This window comes from Zootoca vivipara, chromosome 2 (assembly GCF_965207765.1).
Source record: "Zootoca vivipara chromosome 2, rZooViv2.hap1.1, whole genome shotgun sequence".
In the NCBI taxonomy this organism is placed as follows: Eukaryota; Metazoa; Chordata; class Lepidosauria; order Squamata; family Lacertidae; genus Zootoca; species Zootoca vivipara.
In genome coordinates this window covers 35,898,583-35,921,418 of record NC_142584.1, presented here as the reverse complement: position 1 = coordinate 35,921,418, position 22,836 = coordinate 35,898,583, and the positions used below count along the sequence as shown (strand labels likewise).

The window sequence follows — 22,836 nt, the reverse complement described above, 5'->3', positions numbered from 1 at the left end:
CTTCTCAGAATGTGATGAGGAAATAGTTTTACTGGCAGTGTTCAAGCATTAACATACACACCCTTATCCCTCATTTGTTTCAAAAATTTAGAGCAGGAGTGGGTAACCTGTGGCCCCTCCAGATGTTGCTGGACTACAACTCCCACCATCCCTGGCCACTGGCCACGCTGCTGGGAATTGGAGTTCATAAACACCAGGAGGGTCCCCACCTCTATCGGGAGAAATTATTAGTATCTTTCAGCTTCTTTTAGTCCCCTCTGTTTAAACTTACTATTCTTCTGACTGCCTCATTTGCATTTTAATATTCAATTGGGAGCCGCCCAGAGTGGCTGGGGAGACTCAGCCAGATGGGTGGGGTATAAATCATAAATTATTACTATATTATTATTATTATTTAGAACCAGACATGGTTGTAAGGTTGCATGTACAGTGGTACTTTGGTTTAAGAACAGCTTAGTTTATGAACAACTTGGATTAAGAACGCTGCAGATCTGGAAGTAGGTGTTTTGGTTTGTGAACTTTGCCTTGGAATAAGAACATGTTTCGCTTCCTGTTGAGTGTGTTCCATTTGTAAACTGAGTTCCCCTCTGCTATGGGAAAGCATGCCTTAGTTTAAGAACGCTTTGGTTTAAGAACAGACTTCCAGAACGAATTAAGTTCGTAAATCAAGGTACCACTGTATCCATTATTAATTGTACACGGTGACACTGCTCCCTCTCCTTGGGATCTCATGCCCTATATTCTTGGATGATTAGAGGCCTACAATTCATTTCCTCACCTATGTTCTAGAGCCTGCATCCCACGTTCCGATAACTCTACTGTTTCTTCCTCCAACATGCTGCTAACTGGCTACCACTCCATTGGGTCCTCTTGCCTGTGCACAGGAAATAAATGCCAGAAGGAACAAACGAGTTCTTCTGGGACACGAAGTTCATGAGAGAGAGCGTGTCACATAGTGAGGTGCACATTTCTCTTCTAGAGTGCTTTGTGGGACCATAGCACCAAGTTCAGAGATGAGCCTCCATTTGCTCCTTGATAATTAAGAGGCAGACAGGGGCTTTTCTTTGTTCTCAGTGCTGTGAGAATACAGTGCCAAGTTTGGAGATTAGCCTGTGACTGCTCCCATAGCTTGAACACTGAATCAACTGATGTCATATCCTGTGTCAGGTGACAAGACAGGGAGTTCTGGATCCTCAGGCCAGATCAAGTTCCCCATTCCTGCCATATAGTTACCGGTATGTAGCCTGTGCTCCGTTCAGAAAAAATATCCTCCAAATGCAATTTGGTTAGCCAAGTTATTGTGCCTTCCTATCTCTTATGCCAGGCAAATCAGCAAAAAAAAAAAAAAAAAAATGGCCCACTGACTTGCACTTCTGGCATTAGGCTTTTTCATAACCATAGATTCCAAGTCACAAAGAGTAGATGGAAAACTATAGTGACATTTTTTTAGTAATTAATCTGGAAACACAGGAATGTGCCCAACAAGCCCCTATAGAAAGATACAGGTTACCTGTCATTCAGCAGATTGTCCTCAAAGACCTTGAGCAGCGTATCACAAAAGCTGTTCATTGCATCCATATTGCTCTGAATTCCCTTCAGATAGCTGAACAGGCTCTGTGATGAGCACCTTACCTGCAAGCGAAAAACACTTCCAATAAACAAGAATGAAAAGATTAACTTCAGCCTTCACTATATCTCCGAGGGAGGTTTTTTTTTTTGGGGGGGAGAGAAAATTGATTTTTAAAGGTTTTCAAGTCGATAGGAATTCTACACTACATGAACAACAGGAAAAACGCACTTCAGCATCCTTTATCCCATAACAACCTGGTAACATTGTGCCATTTCAGTTAAATAGGAAATGTAACTGGGTGTTTAAACGTACAGCTAAATGAGCAAGAAATGCAGCCAGTGGCATGGCACATTTTGCATTTTATCCAGGAAATATGTGTACCTTTAACACAGTCCCTTCTACATGTGCACAGTGTTTATAACTGCTAAACAGACTTGGACAGAAGGGAGAAAACAAGGACCTCTTTCCACAGACTGCTACATTTTATGGCTACTGGGGGATCCTGCCTATGTTTAGGACGTTACCTTCATCCACCCTCTGTGACTAAGCCTTAAGGTCCAGACTGCAGGAAGATTCACAGGAACTACTGCACTTCTAATAAATTCAGCATGTTTTGTGAGTCCTTAAAGTTCTTTTAATATCACAAGAAAACAATGCCTCACCACCAGTGATTTTTCCAAACAGTAAGATAAAGGCCTACTCAGCAAGTCATATTTCTTTTCCAGTGCAGGGGACCGGTGAGTAGTGCATTACAGCCCATTATGGCCAATAAATGAGAGCATTATTTCTGGATTATTTCAGATGTTGACATATTGACTACCCTGAAGTGGCAAAAATATTGAATCCTGTCATTAGCATTTGGTCATGCTGGACTGGATCCAGAGCAAGTTAAGCCCTACTTTCGTCCCATTAAAATCAACATGGAAATTCATACAATACTAACTTAGAACAGATTAAAATCAATGGGAGTTAAGTGTGACTTAAGCTCCAATTTAGGATCTTTTCTCCACTGAAAGGATCATACTGAGCCTCTGTCTCTGTACTCTTTTACCTGAAAAGCTCACCTTGTAATGCATTGACCTAATTTCACAATTGGGAAAATAGTACATTGACCCACAAGAACTCACGATATTTTCCCCCTCTCCTCCTTTTATCAGCCACTTGATTATGCTGTCACGTATACCAGATACTACCTATGAGCCCGCTTTCGTACCCTATGTGACAACACTTTGCGCTGCCTCCTATGCTACATAGTTTCCTGCAGCTTTCACCTTTGGTTTGATCACTAATGACTAAGATGAGAAGGTTGACTATGTCAGTTGCAAAAGAGAACTTCAGGCAGGAGATTATTGCTGCTCTTCAATTTCCCATGGTTTGTAGGTCATGTTTTTCTATGCACTGATCTTTATCAAGTTATCAAAATGTATCTAATGAAAAAATGCAAATGCAGCCGTTAGGATTAATCTCACAAATTATTTTGAAGGGGGAAAAATGGCAATCCATTGTGCAGAATGGAAATTATTGTTTTGACAGAGCACAACAAGGCCTGACAGACCCAATACAAACTTTTGTGTCTCCAGCTGTTTTGGAACTACAACTCCCATCATTCCTAATTAGCAGGACCAGTAGTCGGGGGTGACGGGGATTCTAGTCCAAAAACAGCTTGAGACCCAAGTTTGGGAAACCTTGAGTAACATATTGAGACAGTGAATTTTTCTCTGCTACAGCAGCTCCCTCACTGAAGAATAAGAGCCATTGTGCTGTATAAACTAAAAGGAATTTAAAATCTTTTGTTCGTTTCGTAGTTCCATATACTTATCAGAGAGACATGAGCTAGAACAGTGTTTCCCAGGCATTTGATAAGTAAAGCACATTTGTTTCCTGAGTTAAAATTAAGAAGCACACTTCATTCTTACACTCCAAAGGTTTACACTGAAGAGTGTGCAAGAAGAAGTATCCTACTTCACAACAGCAAACCTGCTGTGTTTCTGGGCAAATCACTTTTCCAGGTGCAGCTCCCCAAAGGCAGATAAATCTGCTGCATCTCAAGAACATAAGAATCATGCTGGAACCAAAAGTCTACATAGTCCACAATCTTAATTCCAACAGTGGCAAGCCAACTACTCCTGGGGAGTCCACAAGCAGGGCAGGAAGGTAAACATGTTCCACGCTGTTGTCCCATATTGCCTCTGAACACAAGAGGTTTAAAATAGCTTTTCATAGCTAAAAGCGATACACCTATTCTCAATTTGTCTAATCTCCTTTCAAAACCCTCTAAGCTAGTGGCAATCACCAAATCATGTTGCGCCGAATTCCATAAATTCATAAATGTGCAATTCACAAATCTGCACTGGGAAGGACTGACTGATCAAACTGATGCAAAGACAGGGTAGAATTACCTGGCTCCGCTGGAGGCTAATGAAAATATTTCAGACATTCAGTGAGCAGTCCAATTTGTAGGTGGTATTTGGGGCTCACGGGAGCATTTTAATTATTTAATGAATGCATTTTCAGAGGCACACTAGCCCTTCTTTCATGTTTGGAAATTACTGGACTACAACCCAAGTAAACTGAGATATATTCTAGGGAGGTCTACAAAGAGCTAATGATTCAACAGTGTTTTTGAAGCAGAACAGAAGGTTGTTCTCTTAAACAAGCAGGCAGAGCCAACAATAATCAAAAGAGCTGGAAGCAATCAAACTGTTTACACTTTTCAAAACTTAAGTGTAACAAATTCTAAAAACCCAACATGAAAATATTGGGGGCAAGAACCTCTGTGTGACCTCTTGAAGTAACTCAAGGCTATTTCTCTGTGAAACTTGGGGTAGGAAAAACCTCATATTTAAAGCAAAATTAAATTTAAACTCCACCTCATTATGAAAACCCGCAAGAGTTTGACATCATGAACTGAACATTCAAGCCTTCTACAAATGTGAAGGTTCAACACACTCAACAGTGCTGGAAGCCTGATGGTCTGTTGTAGAAAGAAAAGGACCGGAATCAGATTCAAGGACTATTGCACTCGCATGATTCTGAGTTATGATATTACACCACTGCAATAACTCAAGGCAGTGCAACTGTGCATGAAATGAATGTGGACAAGGACATAGTGTTGCAGGGGCAGGATCAGAAAGGTGCAATGATTTACTGAATCCTGTGCTAATAAGAACAAGGCTTCCCAGACACTAGTAGCTCAGCCTCATTGGTAAGCTGCTATACAGTAAGTACTGGGTGGGGAGACTTGCAGAACCAAAGCACATTACTGCAACAGCCTGCAAGGACATTGATGGGCAGATGGGATTGTGTTCTCACTGGCCAAAGCAAGCTATGTGACTAAGCTGAATTTCAGTATGACCAACACTCGTTTGTAAATGGGGTACAGAGAAAGGACAGCAAGTAGGACAGAGCAAACACTAAGCCAGGCATCCCCAAACTTCGGCCCTCCAGATGTTTCTAACTACGATTCCCATCTTCCCCGACCACTGGTTCTGTTAGCTAGGGATCATGCTGATTAGGTGGCAACGGTGTCACGGCCCTCTACTTTACAGGAACCTACAGGGCTGAACTGTAAGCTTCCCCACATTCTTAATTTACTTGTGACTGTCAGTAGTGACAATAAAAATCATCCAAGTTAGTTTCATTTTCAGAGGCAACTAGAGGCAGGAAATTACAAGGAACGCAGTGACAAGTAGGGTAAAGGGAACCCCTGACCATTAGGTCCAGTCGTGATCGACTCTGGGGTTGCGGCGCTCATCTTGCGTTATTGGCCGAGGGAGCTGGCGTACAGCTTCCAGGTGATGTGGCCAGCATGGCAAAGCTGCTTCTGGCGAAACAGAGCAGCACACGGAAATGCCGTTTACCGTCCCGCTGTAGTGGTACCTATTTATCTACTTGCACTTTGATGTGCTTTCCAACTGCTAGGTTGGCAGGAGCAGGGACTGAGCAACGGGAGCTCACCCCGTTGCGGAGATTTGAACCGCCGACCTTCTGATCCGCAGGCCCTAGGCTCTGTGGTTTAACCCACAGCGCCACTCGCGTCCCTTTCAGTGACAAGTAGAAATTGTTAAAAGCAAAATGCAGTTGAAGTCATTTGCAAGTGAAATAAAGTTAGAATACCAATAGGCTGTATGGCGTCTGACATTATCCAGAGAGACTGGCAAGATTGTCAACTTGTGCTCAAACTGTGCTCTTCTGGATTTCGGAAGCCTGCTCAAGAACAAGGTGCTAATTGTAATTTATATGGGAAATGAGGAAAATGGGGGAGTGAAAGGCTATGTTTGTGATGTTTCTTTGGCAGTCCTCTCCATGCCAGCATGACCTCAGTTTTCAAGAAGGGTGATGTTGGTGTGGGGAGGAACTGCAGTGTGGACTTCTCTCCTTGGGCCTCAGGTTTCTCAGATTACCAGAGCTGTGCTGCAGCACCTTAGAATAAAGGAAAAGAGGTATGTAGTGAAGTGATGAAAATTGCTATATGGAAACCCAACAGGGATGAAAATGAACCAGGCTTCAGCCACAGTAAACAGCACTAGGCTGGGTGCCTCCCACACTTTCATACCCCAATAAAAGACTTCAGCAGTACAAACACCAGCAACTTGCTTCCAGAAATGAACTACTACCTGAATTGATACATGGCTCTTAACATAAATAGATGCCGCCTACCGATCAAACTTTTTCTTAAAATTCACTTACTGTTGATTCGGTCAATCCACCAACAGACACGGTCAGTCCTGTCAGAACATGGTATTGATAAGATGGCAAACTCAGAAGCTGTGTGATTCTGGGAAAGGCTTGTGATGGAGCATTCCAGTTTAAGGCTACTGCCTCTGACCTGTCAACAACAGAAAAGATGGTCCCTTTTGAAGCAAGGGCAATAGAATGCAGGTAACGTAAGCATAATTTCCTCTTGAGCAATGGTTTGTTTCACCAAAACTGCTGCTAAGCTCTGAAATTTCCATTTTTAAAGTAGAAAACTTATCCACAGAAATCAAAGCTGGCATCCTTTGACAGTAAGACTCAGAAATGCCCTTTGCCACGCAGCAGTATAATCGTATTTTAAATGGGGCTTTCAAAATGTGCTATTACCATTAACTGTATTGCACATTAATACATTTTAAAATTTAATTGAAAGTGCAATCCAAAAGTCAGTCAAAGACATTGGGGGGTGGCGGCACAGGATGCAGCTATGTCCCATTCTGTTGGCAGAGAGAGATCACAGCCAGTGGGATGGCACTTTTAGTGCCACAGGTACACCCAGGGAAAGGTTGGCAGGTGCAGATGTCCTGCTGGGATGGGGGTAGAGCAGTGAAACATTTTGGGTGTATTACCAGGAATGGCGCAAGGATCCAGAATATCCTGGTCCCCTCATTCTTTCTGCATACAGAATCCCAAAAGAAACCTCCAACTACCCCAATCCTGATGCTCCTATAGGTAATTCTTTCCTGCTGACCACAAGGGAGGAAGCCGGCAAGTAGTAGCTCTACCATGGAATTTCTGCATCAGCGCCATAGGATTGCTCTGCAAAATGCAGGAATTCTTGAGATGCCAAATTAAATTATATGCACAACGTATGCTTTGCTTACACCAGCTTCTGAAGCATTATTTTTAACAATTCAGTAAGTAAATTTAGTTTTGGAACTGCTGATAACTTGCACCCTGTGCAAAGACTGGTTACTGAATTAACAAAATGACCAAAGGTAGAAAATACCACACACTTAATAACTTACGGCAGGGATGGGGAACCAAGAGTTGTTGAACCCCAACTTGTTTCAGTTCTAACAAACATGGTTAATGGCCAGGTAGGATGGGAGTGAGAGTCCAACAACAGTGGGAGGTTCCCCAAGCCCCATTTATGGATCCGGCCAGAACAAAACTTAGGTTGCCTTTCCTTTTCCTTCTCTAATAAACACAAATAGCCGCTCTGAATCTCAAAAGTCTACTCCTAACAAGACAGAATGAAATATTCTCTTTAAACATATTTCTAAATAAAGAGTTCTTTCATGTTTATGGGCAAATGTGCAATTCTATGATAAACCAATGACATACTAGTTACCTGGGAAATATTTTTTCCAAATCTTCCCGGTGGGGTATGTGTGGAATTGGAGGGTCGTCAAAGTACAGAAGTGTGAGGAACACAGATCCCGCATGGGCTCGAAATCGGTCAATTTTTTCAGCTGATTGCTGAGCCACACAGCACATGATCCGCTTGGAGCTAAAGTTTAGTACACAGAAGACTCCTTCATTTGGAGCGACATATTCCAGAGAAACCTCTCCCTATATGACTACTCCCCATCCCCATTAACATTTTCCATTCAGACCCTGCTAAGGATTCCTTCAGCAAAGGAAGTGAGAACAGCTGTGTAAAGAAGCCATACTTTTACTTTGCCCTGAGATTTACTAGGGGTGGTTAGACCAAATTTCTCTCCTAGCTTTGAAGACCCACGAAGCACATTTACTCAGCTTGCCTTTTTAAAAAAATATATACAAGATAGGCAAAACAGCTGTTTTGACTGCTTTCCCTGTGCTGACTATTCTTTATAACTGTATCTAGCACAGTATTTCTAAGGTTTTAATTCTTTTATTATAACCCATATATAGCTATAACTTTTCAAAATGTATAATTATGTAAAAAATAGATACAGTGTTTCTTGGCACAGGAAAGGCACAATATCTATCTTAAGCGGGAATAGCTATTAATGTAAAGCAGTTTAACAAAGAAGGGATAATCAGAAGCTACAATCTGCATTCCCTGTACTCACAACAGATGCAAGATAGGCTGTGCTCCAGTTCTTTCATTAGAGGTATTGATGGAAGTAACTGAATCCCATAGGTAGGAGGGATTACTGAAAGAGCCTTTTACAGAAACAGCTCATCACCTAACCATACAGCAGGCATTCACAGATTATATTTGCAAAATACATACACATTTGCATCGATTAGCTCTGGCTCAGTCCGTGCTAACAAAAGGGTCATTTCCATTAAACTGGTCATAGCAGCTTCTCTCACCCTGTTAAAATAAGCAAGTTGCCATTGTAAATTTATAACTTATGGACATGCTTTATGTAAATCTACATTGCTTCTATTATCAGAATAATATACTTTCACGCCACAGTCTCATATATCAGTGTGCTTTCTTCCATGTCAGTCTCTGTGATATAGAATACATACAGCCCTGGATGTATAACAAAGGACCATTCTAAGGACCAAGTTATACGTCCAGTTAATTGCAGGAAAGCAAATGATGCGATTCTTACTTAATTTTATTAGTAGACAGCAACTGTTGAGGAGGGTGAGCAGAATTGGGACTGCATCCCAGCTGGGTGTTAACAGAGTAGGATGTGGTACAGAAGGCTGCAGTGTGTGTGGAGGGGGGGTATCAGCAAAAAATTGGGTGTCCCAACTCATGCAAGCAGAAACAACTTATTTTCATCTAGGACACATTGGGATGGCCCAGAACATTTCCTTCCTGATCTCAATAGAGAGTTTGGCTTCTTTTTCATGCATATGAACACTCCACGTGTTCACATATTTAAGCTAAAACCTGGTCTACAGATGCATTACCTCTGTGCTGCCAATGAGTATTTAAAGAGCTCTTAACCTACTTTAGTCCTGTATCTTATCACAGTGGCCTGCCTTTTGTATTTTTGTACTTTTCCAAGGTGAAAAGAAGGCAAATGCATATGAACTCTGAAAAGTGGGTGGACAAGAAAGTGAGAAATAGGCTACTGGGGGATGGGGATTATAAACTGCATCATAGCGTTTGGCAACCTTTCATCAAAGAATACTTCTTCCTCTTTTTGTATGACATCTTACTATTAAGGTACTCATATCCAACACCTGAAGACAGTTTATGCGCTGGGACATGTCCAAACTGTCAAAAGGAATGTTAAGTTTGCATATGGAAAATACAGTTGGTTAGCTTTCCCACGAATCTTTTTTTTTAAAAAAAAGAAGAAGATCCAACCAAAGCTTTCTTCATATACAAGACCGATTCTTTCCAAACCTGTTTGACTTTTTTACGTAGAATTTTACGTAGAATTACGTAGACTTTAAAGAAAATAAAAATATATACTTTAAAGAAAATAAAAAAGAGCAGTACCAAGTAGGCAAGATTCACAAGAGTGCCCTTCCAGCCAGTTCTTATGCCAAACCACTCATCTTTGTTGCAAGAAGAGGGGCAAGACCATTGAGAGATTTCCCATCTTCTGGTCCTCTCACCAACCAACAAGGTTCAAGTTTATTTACTGAAGAAATGTCCACACTGATCTTTGTGAAAGTATCTCCACAAACCAGCTTATAACAATATTTAAAATCAAAACAGCATTGCAATACTGTATAATAATATCATTCCATGTCTTACTCTTAAGAGCACAACAAAAGCAATCAGCAATAAAACAGTGAAAATCCAAAAGCCAGCATAAAACTGCAGTATGCATTAACCAGAAGCCATCGAGAAAACAGCAGGACTTCAAGGCCCTCTTAAACATTGAGAGGGATGAGACCCGCTGAGTCTCAGAAGGAACTGAGTTCCACAATTGTGGGGCCACTGGTGAGAAGCCTCTGCTACAAGAGCCGGAGAGTCTTAACAAGTGGGCAATGTAGCAAGCCCTCCAATGCCAATTGCAAAGTATATGTAGCTTGTTAGGAGAGCAGGCAATCCTTCGGGTAACCTGCCCCACAGATTCTTCAGGGTGTCAAAGGTAATTACCAGCCCTTTCAATTGGGCCTTAAAATACATGGGCAGCCACTGCAACTGGTACAGAATAGGTGATGTTCCCATAACCTGGCCTCAGCCACAATCCAAGAAGTCAAATTTTGTACCAGCTGTAGTTTCCAGCAGTTTCCAGCTTTCACAGGTGGTAGCAGCACACAGAAAGCATTGCAGCAGTATGGTTTGGCTGCAGCAAATGCATAGATATCTGAGGCAAGGTATCTATCAAGCTGGTACGCCACATGTGACCCCTCTAGACAGGGTCCTGTGTGGTGTACCAGCTGAATTTATCCTAGCCACAGCTGCCACCTGAGCTTCCTCAGTTGGTGACAAGTCCTGGATCATTCCCAAACTGCTGGTGTGGTTCTTCAAGGGAAGTGCAAAAACACCTAGAACTGCATATACAGAGACAGCAGTTCTCCTACTCATATACCTTGGTCTTGCCTGGATTAAGCTTCAGCTTGTTCAGCCTCACTACATTAACTTCAATGTTTGGGTGGGAATTTTATAGGTGCTGACTAGTAGTTTTAAGACTGATGGTGACTGTAATGTTATTTCCTTATGTTTTGATTAGTATTTGTTTGTATCCCACACTGAAACCTTGTGATGAATATTTTAAACAAATACATTTTCTTGACGCTAAAATAAAATCAAGAAGAATTTTAGATAGCTACATAACTTGTGTTTTCTAGGCGCTGGGTACTTGACATGACGTTACAGTATTTATTCTTAGATTTGGGGCTCAAAGATGATGACTTGAGTTTATTACACGTTATGTGGTTGGAATGAAGAGAAAGCACTAGTTAAAGGGTCCAAAGTATAATGATTTATCTTGTTTATTTGTAATCCTGGCTCAACACAATGTAACAGTGGGAGAGTGAACATTGCACACCGACCAACTGGAATTCTCATACAAAATTATCAAAATAGCTTGAATTTTGAGAATTTTCTGGCAGAAAGGAGGTTGTTTATTAATGACATTTAAATCCATTGGATTCAGTGGACCCAAGGCAGAGCTGGATTTATGCCATTGTGTTTATGTCAAATTAGCACTCTAGGGAATGTAGATAGTAGAGATAGCAACAGCTCATTTGCTTTTAAAATATGTACAAAGGCTTGCAAAAGGTAGCAATAAGCATGAGAGAGCCCAACAGCTGATACAACTGCGCCCTCTGCTGTCCAGTCACCAGCATGCGAGTTAAGCAGTCAATCTTGTTACTTGGGATATAGATATGCCCTAGGAAATATTAAAACAACACTAAAGTACCAGTAAATGAGAGTGAATGGTGAAAGGGATGGGAGAGTCTGTAACCTTCTTGCTCTATGAAATATATTTTTCGGAAGTGAATGCCCATCAATGGTATTCATGAGTCGGAAACGTAGTAAAAAGCCTTTGACACACTTTTAGCATTTTCATTCTACAGGTTACATTTTTAGTTCACATTTGGGTAGGATGAATGGCATCCTATTCCAGAATGCCTTGTAATATTTGCTGGGCTCTTTCTCTGAATCCTATCCACTTTTTGCCTTGATGGGACAATAAGCAACAACAAAGCCTTACCATACTCCAACATCACCCCGACTGTCCGTTGTGTAATCATTAAGACCATCCAGCAATGTGTTGTATATCTCCGTGACATTATTCCTGCATACAACTTCAGCTGGTGATCCTTCCCCTTTCACACCTACTGTTCGGCAAACCCTGTAGGAAGAGGACACACACACACACATATATGACTCATGTATTAAAATTTGTGCATTAATAGCAAAAAAACTGCTAAACATATTTATGAAAGGTATCAATTATCAATGTTCATTAATAGGATAAGAAATGTACTTTCTATGGATATTATCCTAAAATTGTGGGCTTCTGGAAGTGCTCTACATTACAAGCTTCCAACTCACAGATGAGTTCCTGGCTCTCAGGGAACAAGTTTGATCTTCTGAGTGCAAGAGAGGGAAGGCAGTTGGTGGGTGAGCTCTTCGGGGGAAATGAAAGCAGCATCTTACTCCCAAGGGTGGCAGATTATCTGCTGTAACATGGACCTGGGGTATTATGGAAGGAAGATGTCACTCTTAGGAAGAGGGAAATCTCTTAGAAGTGACTCATTCCTTGGGAGATGAAGAGCTGTGCTGAGGTTACTCCTCTGAGAAGCAGGGGCCCTAATAATAATAATAATAATAATAATAATAATAATAATAATAATAATAATAATATTATACCCCTCCCTTCCCAGTTTAAAAACCGGGCTCAGGGCGGCTAACAACAGATATAAAAACATTTATTAAAAACAACTTAAAAACAGCATAAAACACAACATCAATATAGCATCACCAGGGGAAGGGGAAAAGGAATGGAAGCTTAGGTTAAATTGAAGGCCAGGCGGAATAACTCTGTCTTACAGGCCCTGCGGAAGGAGATCAAGCCCTGCAGGGCACTAGTCTCGTGGGGCAGAGCATTCCACCAGGTCGGTGCCATCACTGAAAAGGCTCTGGCCCTTGTGGAGGAAAGTCTGGCTTCTTTAGGGCATGGGACCCTTAAACTGTTACTATTTGTGGACCTGAGGGTCCTCTGCGGGGCATACCAGGGCTAGGTTTGATTATCAGAGACATAGGTTTTGTGGTGGCCATGTAAATCACATGGCGACTTGCCACACAGAAAGCTTTGAGGGAGCCACATTCCAGCAACCGACAGGGCCAGGCACACCCATAATCAAACACACGTACATAGAAACACATAGTGATCTTTTCACAGTAACCTTCAGGCATTTCCAGTAAGGTGTGAGGAGGCAGTGGGGGTGAACATGTTAGCTCCACCTGCCTGAACAACTATCTCTACATCCGTCAACTCGGGGAAGGCAACCTTGTGCAGCAGGAAGCCTGAGGGAGGCTCACCACCTGTTTGAAAACCTTATGGTCCAAGTTTCTAAAATGCATGGGGAGCCCCCACAAGTACAGGAGAAGCTCCCTACTTCACATGGTTATTTCCCAGGAGTTAGAGGGCAGCAAGAACAGTGAAGAGGGTGCAGAAGTAGTGGACCCATCCCTACTGTGATGACTTAACCTTCCTGCTGCCATCTAAGGAGGGCTTGTGTATACATATGTTGCAATGGATTGGTTGCGAGCAATACAAATTACATGTGCAGCGGCCCAATCCAGACTGGGACAACAGAGGTGGGGAAAGGGGCGAAAGCCCTTTTATCCCCCACACTAGGACCTGATCCAGAGAAGGCCTTGGGGCCTGAAATTTGCTGCTTTTCTGTTCCTTCCTGTGCCAGCAAAGAACTCAAGGTCATGTGGGTAAGGCCCCAGGAACTAGACAAGGTTTCCTATTATCTGATATAGAAGGACCGAGTCTTAAAAACAAGGTGTCAGAGGGACTCCATACAGGGACCCTCCCCCAGTCATCCTGACCAGCACTTTGCCCAGTGACAGCGCTAGCAGCAGGTCAGGAGGAGGGAATGAGGAATGGAGCGGGGTGGAGAGGGGGCTCTCAGACGTGTCAGAGGAGGAAGGACAGTGCAGCGAGGTTGCCTCTGCAACGCTCCAGCCAAAGGACGGGAGAAGGAATGCAGCCCCTTCTGCCGCCCGAATTGAGGCGCGCCCCCACACGTAGGGCTAGGGGGAGGCGCTTTAGGGTGCCCAGGCTTTTATGCTAGTCCAAGACGCGACGGAAGCCATTGCCGGGTTCTGAATCGGACTAGGCAGTCATGTCTTCTGATATCTCTGCACTGTAAATAATATGCACAATAAAGCTCTTAAAGACAGAGCGGACTGGAGCGTCTTTACTCGAGAGTAGCCACAACAATCCCCTGACACAAGGCCTGACACTTTCCCCTCATTAATGGCACTCGCATTACAGGGCAAATATGAATATAATACAAAATAAACTGTTGAACATACTTTGAAATAGCTTTTAGGCCATCTTTTCTGGATTCAGCAAAGCTCACATGCTGAGGGGAAATGGAAGTGACTCCCTTTAAGCCGTCTAAAACCTGGAAAAACACAGTACAAAATCAGTATATGAGTATTGTATTCAGCTTGCTTGCAAGATGTTATCTAAAAAGCAGTAGAAGTTAAAGTGGCTACACACACACTTACTTTGCACACTTGACATGAACACACAACCAATAATCCTGTGTTTGCTGCCAGGCATCTAGCTCCATCCTAAATTCACCTTCTATGTGACAGGTACAGGATACAAAGACTGTCCGATGCAAGCCTCCTGATACTCCTTCACTAACATGCTTTATCTGACAAGGAAGGATAGCCTTTCTATAAGGCAAAGGTAGAGAACTGGCCAACCCTCCTCAGGCCATTTTGACAGCTGGGCAGGGCCACCCACCTGGCATCATATTCAAATGTATAGCCACAGCTACAAAGGAAAAATAGAGAGTCACTCCCAATTCTTCCTTTGGAATGTGGTGCCACAGCTTCACCAGTACAACATCTAATGTCATATGACATCATAGGTGGGTGTGGCTTCACCAAAATGGCCTATGGGCCAAATGGGAAGGACTGCTGTGCTTCATGGAGGTTCGCCATCACTACTGTAAGGATATAAAACAAATTTGTCCCTTTCCACCTAACTCCTTCTCATAAGTGTGCATAACGCTTGTTAGTTACATCTGCTGGTTACATGCAATACATTTGGCTTCTTCATAATATTCTTTCCCCTGGCACAACTCTGAGGTTTGAATGTCTAACTATTAAAAATCTAAACTTTTTATTGTTAGTTTTCCTGCTTCCCTTGCCATGGAAGAAAACAATGGCACCCCCAGGAAGAGCTGCCCTATGTGGGCTACTGAAGAGTGTTGCTGGAGAGCAATACATTAGAAGAGGAAACTATTTCCCCCCTCCACAATATGGCAATAGTTACCCATTGCCCATTACTTGGTTGCCTTTTTTTGCCCTATTATGAGTATGGTGTCTGTCCAAATATGTGAATCCACACAAACAAGTGTGAGGTGTGAACATCCCTCATCCCTTTTCAAAGAATCATTTCCACAGGAAACTAAGATTAACACAGAAGCCTTGACAGAGATTTGGTTATAAAGCACCAAACATGGTCAGCAATATTGTTGTATGTTGAATTGCAACACGTTTAATTCATGGTATTTCTTTAAGCACTTACATATAAAATATTAAAAATATTAAATCCCCACCCTCTTAACTCACCTCCTGAAGCTTGCCTTTTAGAAGAAACCTAGGAAGGGCACCCAAGGCTGATGAAAGGCCACACCGAGTCATTTCCTCATGGCTCTGAAGGCCTGAAATGTATTGATTTACCAGCTCATCTAGATAAATACAACAGTCATAGTATCATTAATTAGAAATCGGCATGGGGTGGGGGAATGGGGAGATTGCGCCAAAGCCCTATAATATTTGCATAAATTATTTCCAGGGAGAAAAAGTGACTTCAAATTGCTGCAGTCATTCTCTAGTCATTCAAATGATTTACTATGGAAATCTTTTATTGTTAGGAAAGCAGGACAGTGTACTCAACATGACTGTGCAGGCCTAATTTTCTTCAGAGTGTCATCCTTTCACAACTGAATTGAAGGATGTGTTCTAAGGCAACAACGAACATAAATTTACTGAAAGTTCCAGGCTTGCATCTCTTGAGGAAGATGCTTCACTGGATTCCAGGAAGTGGTTTCCATCTGCTGGAACCCGGTAACAAGGTGACATTTCTGAAGGAATTTCTCTGCAGCACAGAGCAACATTCGTTCCTGCCTGGAACTGCAACTAATGCTCTTATCTGGAAATTGTGTAGCTATGAAGGGGCTGGTTGTGATTAATCAATGGCGAAGGAAAGGAGTTCTGCAACAACCCAAATGCATCTCCTTTTTTTTATTACTTTACACCGTCTGGGGCTGCCAAGTCCTGGTACTGATTGTAGAACTAAGCCCAATGACCCTGGCTCAAATTAAGACCAAGTTAAGATGGATTTTCTTAGCACATGCAGAGGTTTGTTACTTCTGCTTAAAACAATTAATCAGTATGCAATATAAAATTTAGGATGCTCAGAGAAGTATAGAATGGGAAAATACACAAAGACACACCTCAAAGAGGCTCTGTCTGCGAACACCTAAGAAACAGCACAGGTATTTTAGATATCTCTAAACTATTTGTGCAAATATAAAACACTGAGGCCTGAAGGAACACAGGCATCCTACTCTTGTCTATATGTCCTGTGAGAACACCCAAGATAATGAAATTTCATCAGCGCTCATTTTAATTTCAAAGACACTTTGTTAGCAGCACAAGGAACCAAATTAAAAGGTTGCAGAAAGCTCTGCACAGGCTGTTTCTTGGTAAGCACCCAACAATGCCTATGGGACTATAAGATGGCACTCGTAAGAAAATGTAAATGCAATAATACATGATCTCTAAACTGTTAATTTAACAGAAATAATGGCTACAAGCTAAAGCAAGTGTTGAAGAAAAATACAACAAATTACAGAGGGAAGAAACTGCTGGAAACGGGAAATGAAATTATGTATAAAAATATCACTACATATAAAAAAAGAAATATGATGGCTACTCTGGGCATCTTCATTTCCACTGTGAAGCTTGTACCTTAAAGATGTAAGCTAGATCTTCAAGCTATGACCAAAACCCAGAGCATCAAGCTCAGCAGTTAAATTATCGTGCCCAGCTGCGTACAAAACCTAACCATGTTTTGCTATGTTTCTTATTAGGGTGGAGGCCCTGTAAATTCTCCCAAATTAGAGGATAGTAGTTGGGGTGTTGCTACTCACCAGCAATCTTACTCTAATTAATCCTATTTACCTCCAGTTGCATTCCTCTCCCTTTCAGGCTCTCTGCAGGGGGGGGGGGCAGCACACTCTACATAAAGTGGTAGAAGGAGGCTGTGCCTGGTGCCATTTGCTGGATCATGCCTGCCAGCACCGGCTGTTTTATGCATTATGCCTTTTTCTACTTTATGCGTAAAAGGCTGTATTCAGTGTAATGCTAATTAATGAATTCTGCCAGCACAAGGATTTCTGCTTGCACAATAAGGCCTTCTCCCTTCTCCTCAGCCTGCCCCTGCCCCAAATCTGTTCAAGGTGTTTCCTCAAGCTTCCAGAGCAGATAGGAGGAGGTTTCCGGATGTGTGCAGTGGGGAGATGGGAGGAGTCCCATTGCATTAGCAGTATTACGGAATACCACCATAAAAGCTCTGATCCTCAAATTTTCTTCCCATGTTACAAAACTTTATTATCCCTAACTCCATTGTGGAGAACTAAAATGGTAGTGAAGAGCTGATTCAGAAGTGCACACTTTCACTGCTTCAATTTCACACTTTACTAGGCATATTACAAACAACATTGTCTCACACGTGTGCAAATCAGAATTCTTTCATTTCTCCAAAAGGGACAAGCGATGCTGCTGTCACCTCCAATTAAGTGCATCTTAGAAGCCCGCATCACTGGGCTGGTCCTGAGAAGTTGCTAACCACTGAGATGTTTATTTAAGGACTAGTTCTGCTCCTGTAGGAAGTTTTCTAGCTAACAAGCTCATCATAGGTTATCCCTTAATAAAGGCAAGAGACAAACATTATGAATCAGTACCTTGCTGAGCTGGATTTGCTCCCTCCCCTTCAATGTAGTAGTATTCATTACACAGAGCAGCTAATGCAGCGACTGCCGATTCCTAAGACAAAGGCAAAACTCTGTAACCATCAAAAGATCTTACCTTCCAACTGTACTATCTATCTACTATTGTAGGAAAACCCAATGAATAATCCCTATCCCTACGAATAATTTTACTGTAGTTTCCTATGGGCCCATTCATAAAACAGCTGAAGATAAGCTTTGCATTCCAAGCAAAGAGATTTTCAGTTAGTGACTTGTTCCTGTTTAGGAGATAAAATAACACTGCAAAGTACCTTGGGTCACGTTCTCCATTCAGGGCTGTGTCTGAAGGCACAGTAACTAATAGCTCATGGCTTATAAATCTGTTTTAAAGCTCATCAGTATAATTTTATGGAGTCTAAATTAACAACCCTGAACCGAATTTTAGTAGACTTAAAGAGTTGAACTTGCAACAGAATTTACTTGACTCAACAATTTGTTCTAATTTAACTCAATTTAACTCAAGACTGGTGTATATATTGCCTTCCATACCCTTAAAAGCAAACACTAGTCAAACCAGCAGAGGTTATTTAGGCTTTAAACTTCATTGTATACTCACACAATGATCCCACACCAGAATAGCCTATGGGGAGAGATGGCATTCTGGGCAGGGCCCATTAGGTTTGGGTGTGGCTGCATTACTGCCAGCTGCCTAAATGACTGTAGCTTTTGCCATGAGCTATGGAGCCTCTCCTCACTCCCACAGATAGGTGGGAAAGAGTGGACCATCATTTTATTTATTTAAACGAGAAAAAACTATACAGTATCATGCAAAAGATTGTATCTTTCTGCACACGTCATTTATGATCAGGCAGTAAATTTACAACAACCACCCAAATGAATTCTTTGCTTGTCATCAAAGAATTTGACTAAAGAGTATCTCAATTTAAGAATGTGCTTGGTTTAATCTTTTCCTATGGTTTGTTATGGAGTCTCTATAACAAGCCTATTCAGTTCCATATAGAGTTCAAAAAATAGAGCAACTTGAGTTGAGTTGCTGTTCCAAATTTCATTTAAGTGGTATCTATTTCCTCATTATAAATATAAAATTGATTACTTCAGGGTGAAAATGAGGTTCTGTCCTTTCACAGACACAATCAATTTACACCACATGGAAATACAGACCCAAAGCGCTATTGTGTTCCGTTATATACAGAACCTGGGTAATTTAAGAATACCTTGAGAGCAACTTTCATAATATGAAAATATTAATGTTTTCTTTTTTATCAAAACAAACAACAGCAATACAGATACAGCAAACTGTACCTTTATTTGTTGCTTTGCATTGCTTGAAACAAGGTGGAGACTTTTGAAAGTGTCATTTATCAGCGACTGCCATTCAACTAGAGGGAAAGAAAGCATGTTTGATAATACACTAGTTACCTAAAATTAAACATATTCATCACCTTTTAAAAAACAACAACTTTTAATATACCATATTCATACGTTCCAGAGTGTGTTCATAAAAACTCCTGCTGATCTCTGCAAATTTAAGTGTGCATCCTTATGGATTTTTGTCCCCAAATTAAATGTTTTAAACTTTGTTTTCAATTTGCTTTTGAGATTAGTGCGTCATCTATCACGGGGGTCCACAAAGGTCTTTTTCTGGCACCCAGGGTTCCCTTTCCCACTAAAACTAAGATTGAGAGAAGCATTCTGTTGTAGACGGAACATTCTGTTGAGTGAGGTAGAATTGATGCTCCAAGTCTCCTGCAGATGACTTCCTATACAATTTCCTCCATGTGCTGCATCATTTCACAGAATCATAGAACTGTAGAATGGGAAGGGACCTTGAGGGTCATCTAGTCCAACCCCGTGCAATTCAGGAATCCTTTGCGCAAAGTGGGGCTCAATTTGGCCAATCTTTTTCTGAATTAAACTGAATATGGCAAACACAGTCAAAGCATCATGATGCCAATGACAGCAGGAGGCAACAAGCAAAAATACTGGGTCATGAAAGGCATGTTAGGACATTCACAGCCCTAAAGAACATCTTGTGATGATAAGAAATAAGCATTTCTCTGTGAGCCATATTCTTGGCAAGTGAAGTCAAGAGGACTGCGCATTTGAATGCAGTTATAATCTTCAACAGACAAAAAGACAGAATAAATTTAAGACAGCAAAACCATCACCTACCTATTATGGGATCTCCTCTAAAAGGCATTTTTGAAAGTGATAACTTTTCAATTAAAGCGCAGACTGGAAGAAAATGAAGAGAATACAATTTCTGAAAACAGCAGAGAACAATCCTGTGTCAAATATGGTCCTCTGAGTTCAGTGGATCCTGTACACATATATTATACAGGCACAGGGTCAGAGGTCAAGCAAATGTAGTAACAGGTATACTGGTATTTCTACACAGTAGATGTGTTGCACTGTGAATATGCATACTGATCAACACAAAAAGTATTTTAACAAATATTCTAGCACAAGGTCTATACACTTTAGTGTAGCTAAAGTGACTCCCAACCTTACCAACTGAAGCATATAGAAATGGCACAGGTAAGTCCCAAATTAAAATCAAAAATAAATTAACTCTTCCATCACTTCCCAAATTAAGGCTCCCTAGGTTTCTGCATACAGCGCATCCAAGTATTCCTTGACTTAAAGTTAGTGTGGAACATTCTGCTTGTATAGAGGTTTTTCAAATGGAGCCCCTATGTGCAGGCTACATGAGAACCCCTCTGAAAACCATTCTTTTTGGAGGGAGACTTCTGCGTTCCTTGATAACAACAAGCAAGAAAACAAGTTTAATGGTGGCTGCTATAATGGCACCAAGGAGCACTGCCAATATGGAACCTGTTTGTGTTTTATCTGCACTGCATTTGTTTAAAAATTGGGGGAGGTATTTTTAGGGTAGAGTGAGTGGACAAGGAATGGTTTAAGGGAGAAGTTTGACCTTGGGTACAAATTGAAGTAAGGATTGGCAGCGTGCCTGGTGAACCAGTGTAGCAGCTGAAAAAATGAGGGAGGTTCAAAATGCAAGATTTATTTCCAAAGAATTCCAAGATTTGACTACTTATACCAGGCATCCCCAAACTTTGGCCCTCCAGATGTTTTGGACTACAATTCCCATCATCCCTGACCACTGGTCCTGTTAGCTAGGGATCATGGGAGTTGTAGGCCAAAACATCTGGAGGGCCGCAGTTTGGGGATGCCTGACTTAAAAACCAGAAAAATGCACAATACCACAGAATGCTATATAATAAACATTTGGATTAAGTGTGTGTGTGTGTGTGTGTGTGTGTGTGTGTGTGTGTGTCATGTGACGTACCAGCTGGCCTCATTAGTTCTCCACCTAAACCCCTGAAAAAGGAAAAAGGAAAACATATTGGCTGAAAATCTCAAATCACTATCTTTACGAGGAATACAAAGGAAAGGGAAGCAAAGGTAAAATTCTCTTTTCTGTCTTGTTAAGATTCAAAATCAAAAAGAAATTAACTCTCCCATCACTTCATCTTGCTTCATGTAAAACCTTTTACATGATGTGGTGGTGCAGAGGAAGAGACAAAAGAGAGCAAGCTATCCTATAAAACTCCTCTGTCTTTGACTTTGGAGTTAATCTCATAAACCCCACACGTGCTTTGTTTTGTGAAGTAATTCTTTGGTTTATCCAATACCCCGTATAAATCTATTTCATTGTATGGCCTTGTGCTCTTAACATTTTCATTGAGAGAGTATAGTGCTTCTTAATCCACTGCCTCTACACGATGCATTACACATGATCTTTATAGTTCATCACTCAGTAATGTGACTTCATTGCTGTTGCCGATATCATTCATTTACACAACAAGCAACAATCAAATTACTCTCTTCTGAGAAAGTGTTTCATATCACTCCTATTCCTGTAAAAGCAATCTTCATTCAGAAACAGATAAAGAAAACCATGGAAAAAAATGTTTTGTATGCCCTTCAACAGATGGCTGACGACACTTTCTCAAAATCCAAGAAACCACGTCTCAGCTGAGCACCTTCAGGGCACTTCAGCTTGATTGCTCTTCAGAAAACAAGTTCAGCTTGTTTAGCAGAGTGCTTGCCTATTAAAACCTAAGTGGCTTGCTATTACAAAATGATCCAAAGCAGAATATTTTATATACCATTTAAAAGGTATTTTGATATCCTGAAACTATGTTAATATGCTCACAAGTGAATAACTCAATTATGCAAAGTACTACGTTGAAGAGAAACAAGCATGCTTGTTTGAAGTCTAATTGATAAGAAAGGTACTATTAAGAATCTAATGAAACCAATAAATGCAAGCTTGCATTTTGTGAGAGAAAAAGTCAAATTATACCCTAGCCTAACCCTGACATTAAAAGAATTTACAGAAGGTATAACACAGCCAGTGTGGTACCTCTATAAATATGAACATATTATGAACTAAGGCAGATTAACCAATGTGCCAAATGAAGAAAGCTGTCTCAAGAATGGTTCGTAATTAATATAGCCATTTTGCTCCCAGAAATTCTGGTTCAGTCTTACATTTCAAAAACATGGAAGTGAACATATACTACAAAGAAAGACAATTCAAAAGGTACAACCAAACACACATCTGGTATATACTTTCCTCTCCCTTTCCAAACTCGGAATTGTTCTTAATAAAACAGCTGTGACATATATAATGGACCTGTATGTAAGGGGGAGAAATTCTAAAAGCTTGAAAGTGTATCAGTTGTTCCCTGTCTCTACATCCTTTCCCAACAGAACATAGCTGCCAAGTTTTCCCTTTTCTCGCGAGGAAGCCTATTCAGCATAAGGGAAAATCCCTGTAAAAAAGGGATAACTTGGCAGCTATGCAACAGAATCTCCAATCTTGAAGCATTAAGTCTGCCTCTAGGCTTTGTATTTTCAGTTCGCTTCTCCGATGTTCCAAATTTTAAATGTTACAAAGTGAAGCATCAAGAGAAGGAGGCTTTAAA

General features: G+C 41.2%; 1 protein-coding gene across 8 annotated transcripts in view; it reads right to left on the bottom strand.

The window, feature by feature from the left end:
* The window catches only part of TBCD (tubulin folding cofactor D), a 129,278-nt gene that overhangs the window by 9,245 nt on the left and 97,197 nt on the right, over nt 1-22,836 (bottom strand). For all 8 annotated transcript variants that reach the window (XM_088661647.1, XM_035104647.3, XM_088661646.1 and 5 more), the window contains 11 exons: nt 21,192-21,223; nt 20,054-20,116; nt 19,184-19,260; nt 17,855-17,936; nt 15,456-15,574; nt 14,181-14,272; nt 11,839-11,979; nt 8,490-8,573; nt 7,620-7,778; nt 6,260-6,398; nt 1,511-1,632 (listed from right to left, as the gene is read on the bottom strand). In XM_088661647.1, the coding sequence (XP_088517773.1) occupies nt 1,511-1,632; nt 6,260-6,398; nt 7,620-7,778; nt 8,490-8,573; nt 11,839-11,979; nt 14,181-14,272; nt 15,456-15,574; nt 17,855-17,936; nt 19,184-19,260; nt 20,054-20,116; nt 21,192-21,223 (1,110 nt within the window). The remainder of the gene's footprint in view (nt 1-1,510; nt 1,633-6,259; nt 6,399-7,619; nt 7,779-8,489; nt 8,574-11,838; nt 11,980-14,180; nt 14,273-15,455; nt 15,575-17,854; nt 17,937-19,183; nt 19,261-20,053; nt 20,117-21,191; nt 21,224-22,836) is intronic.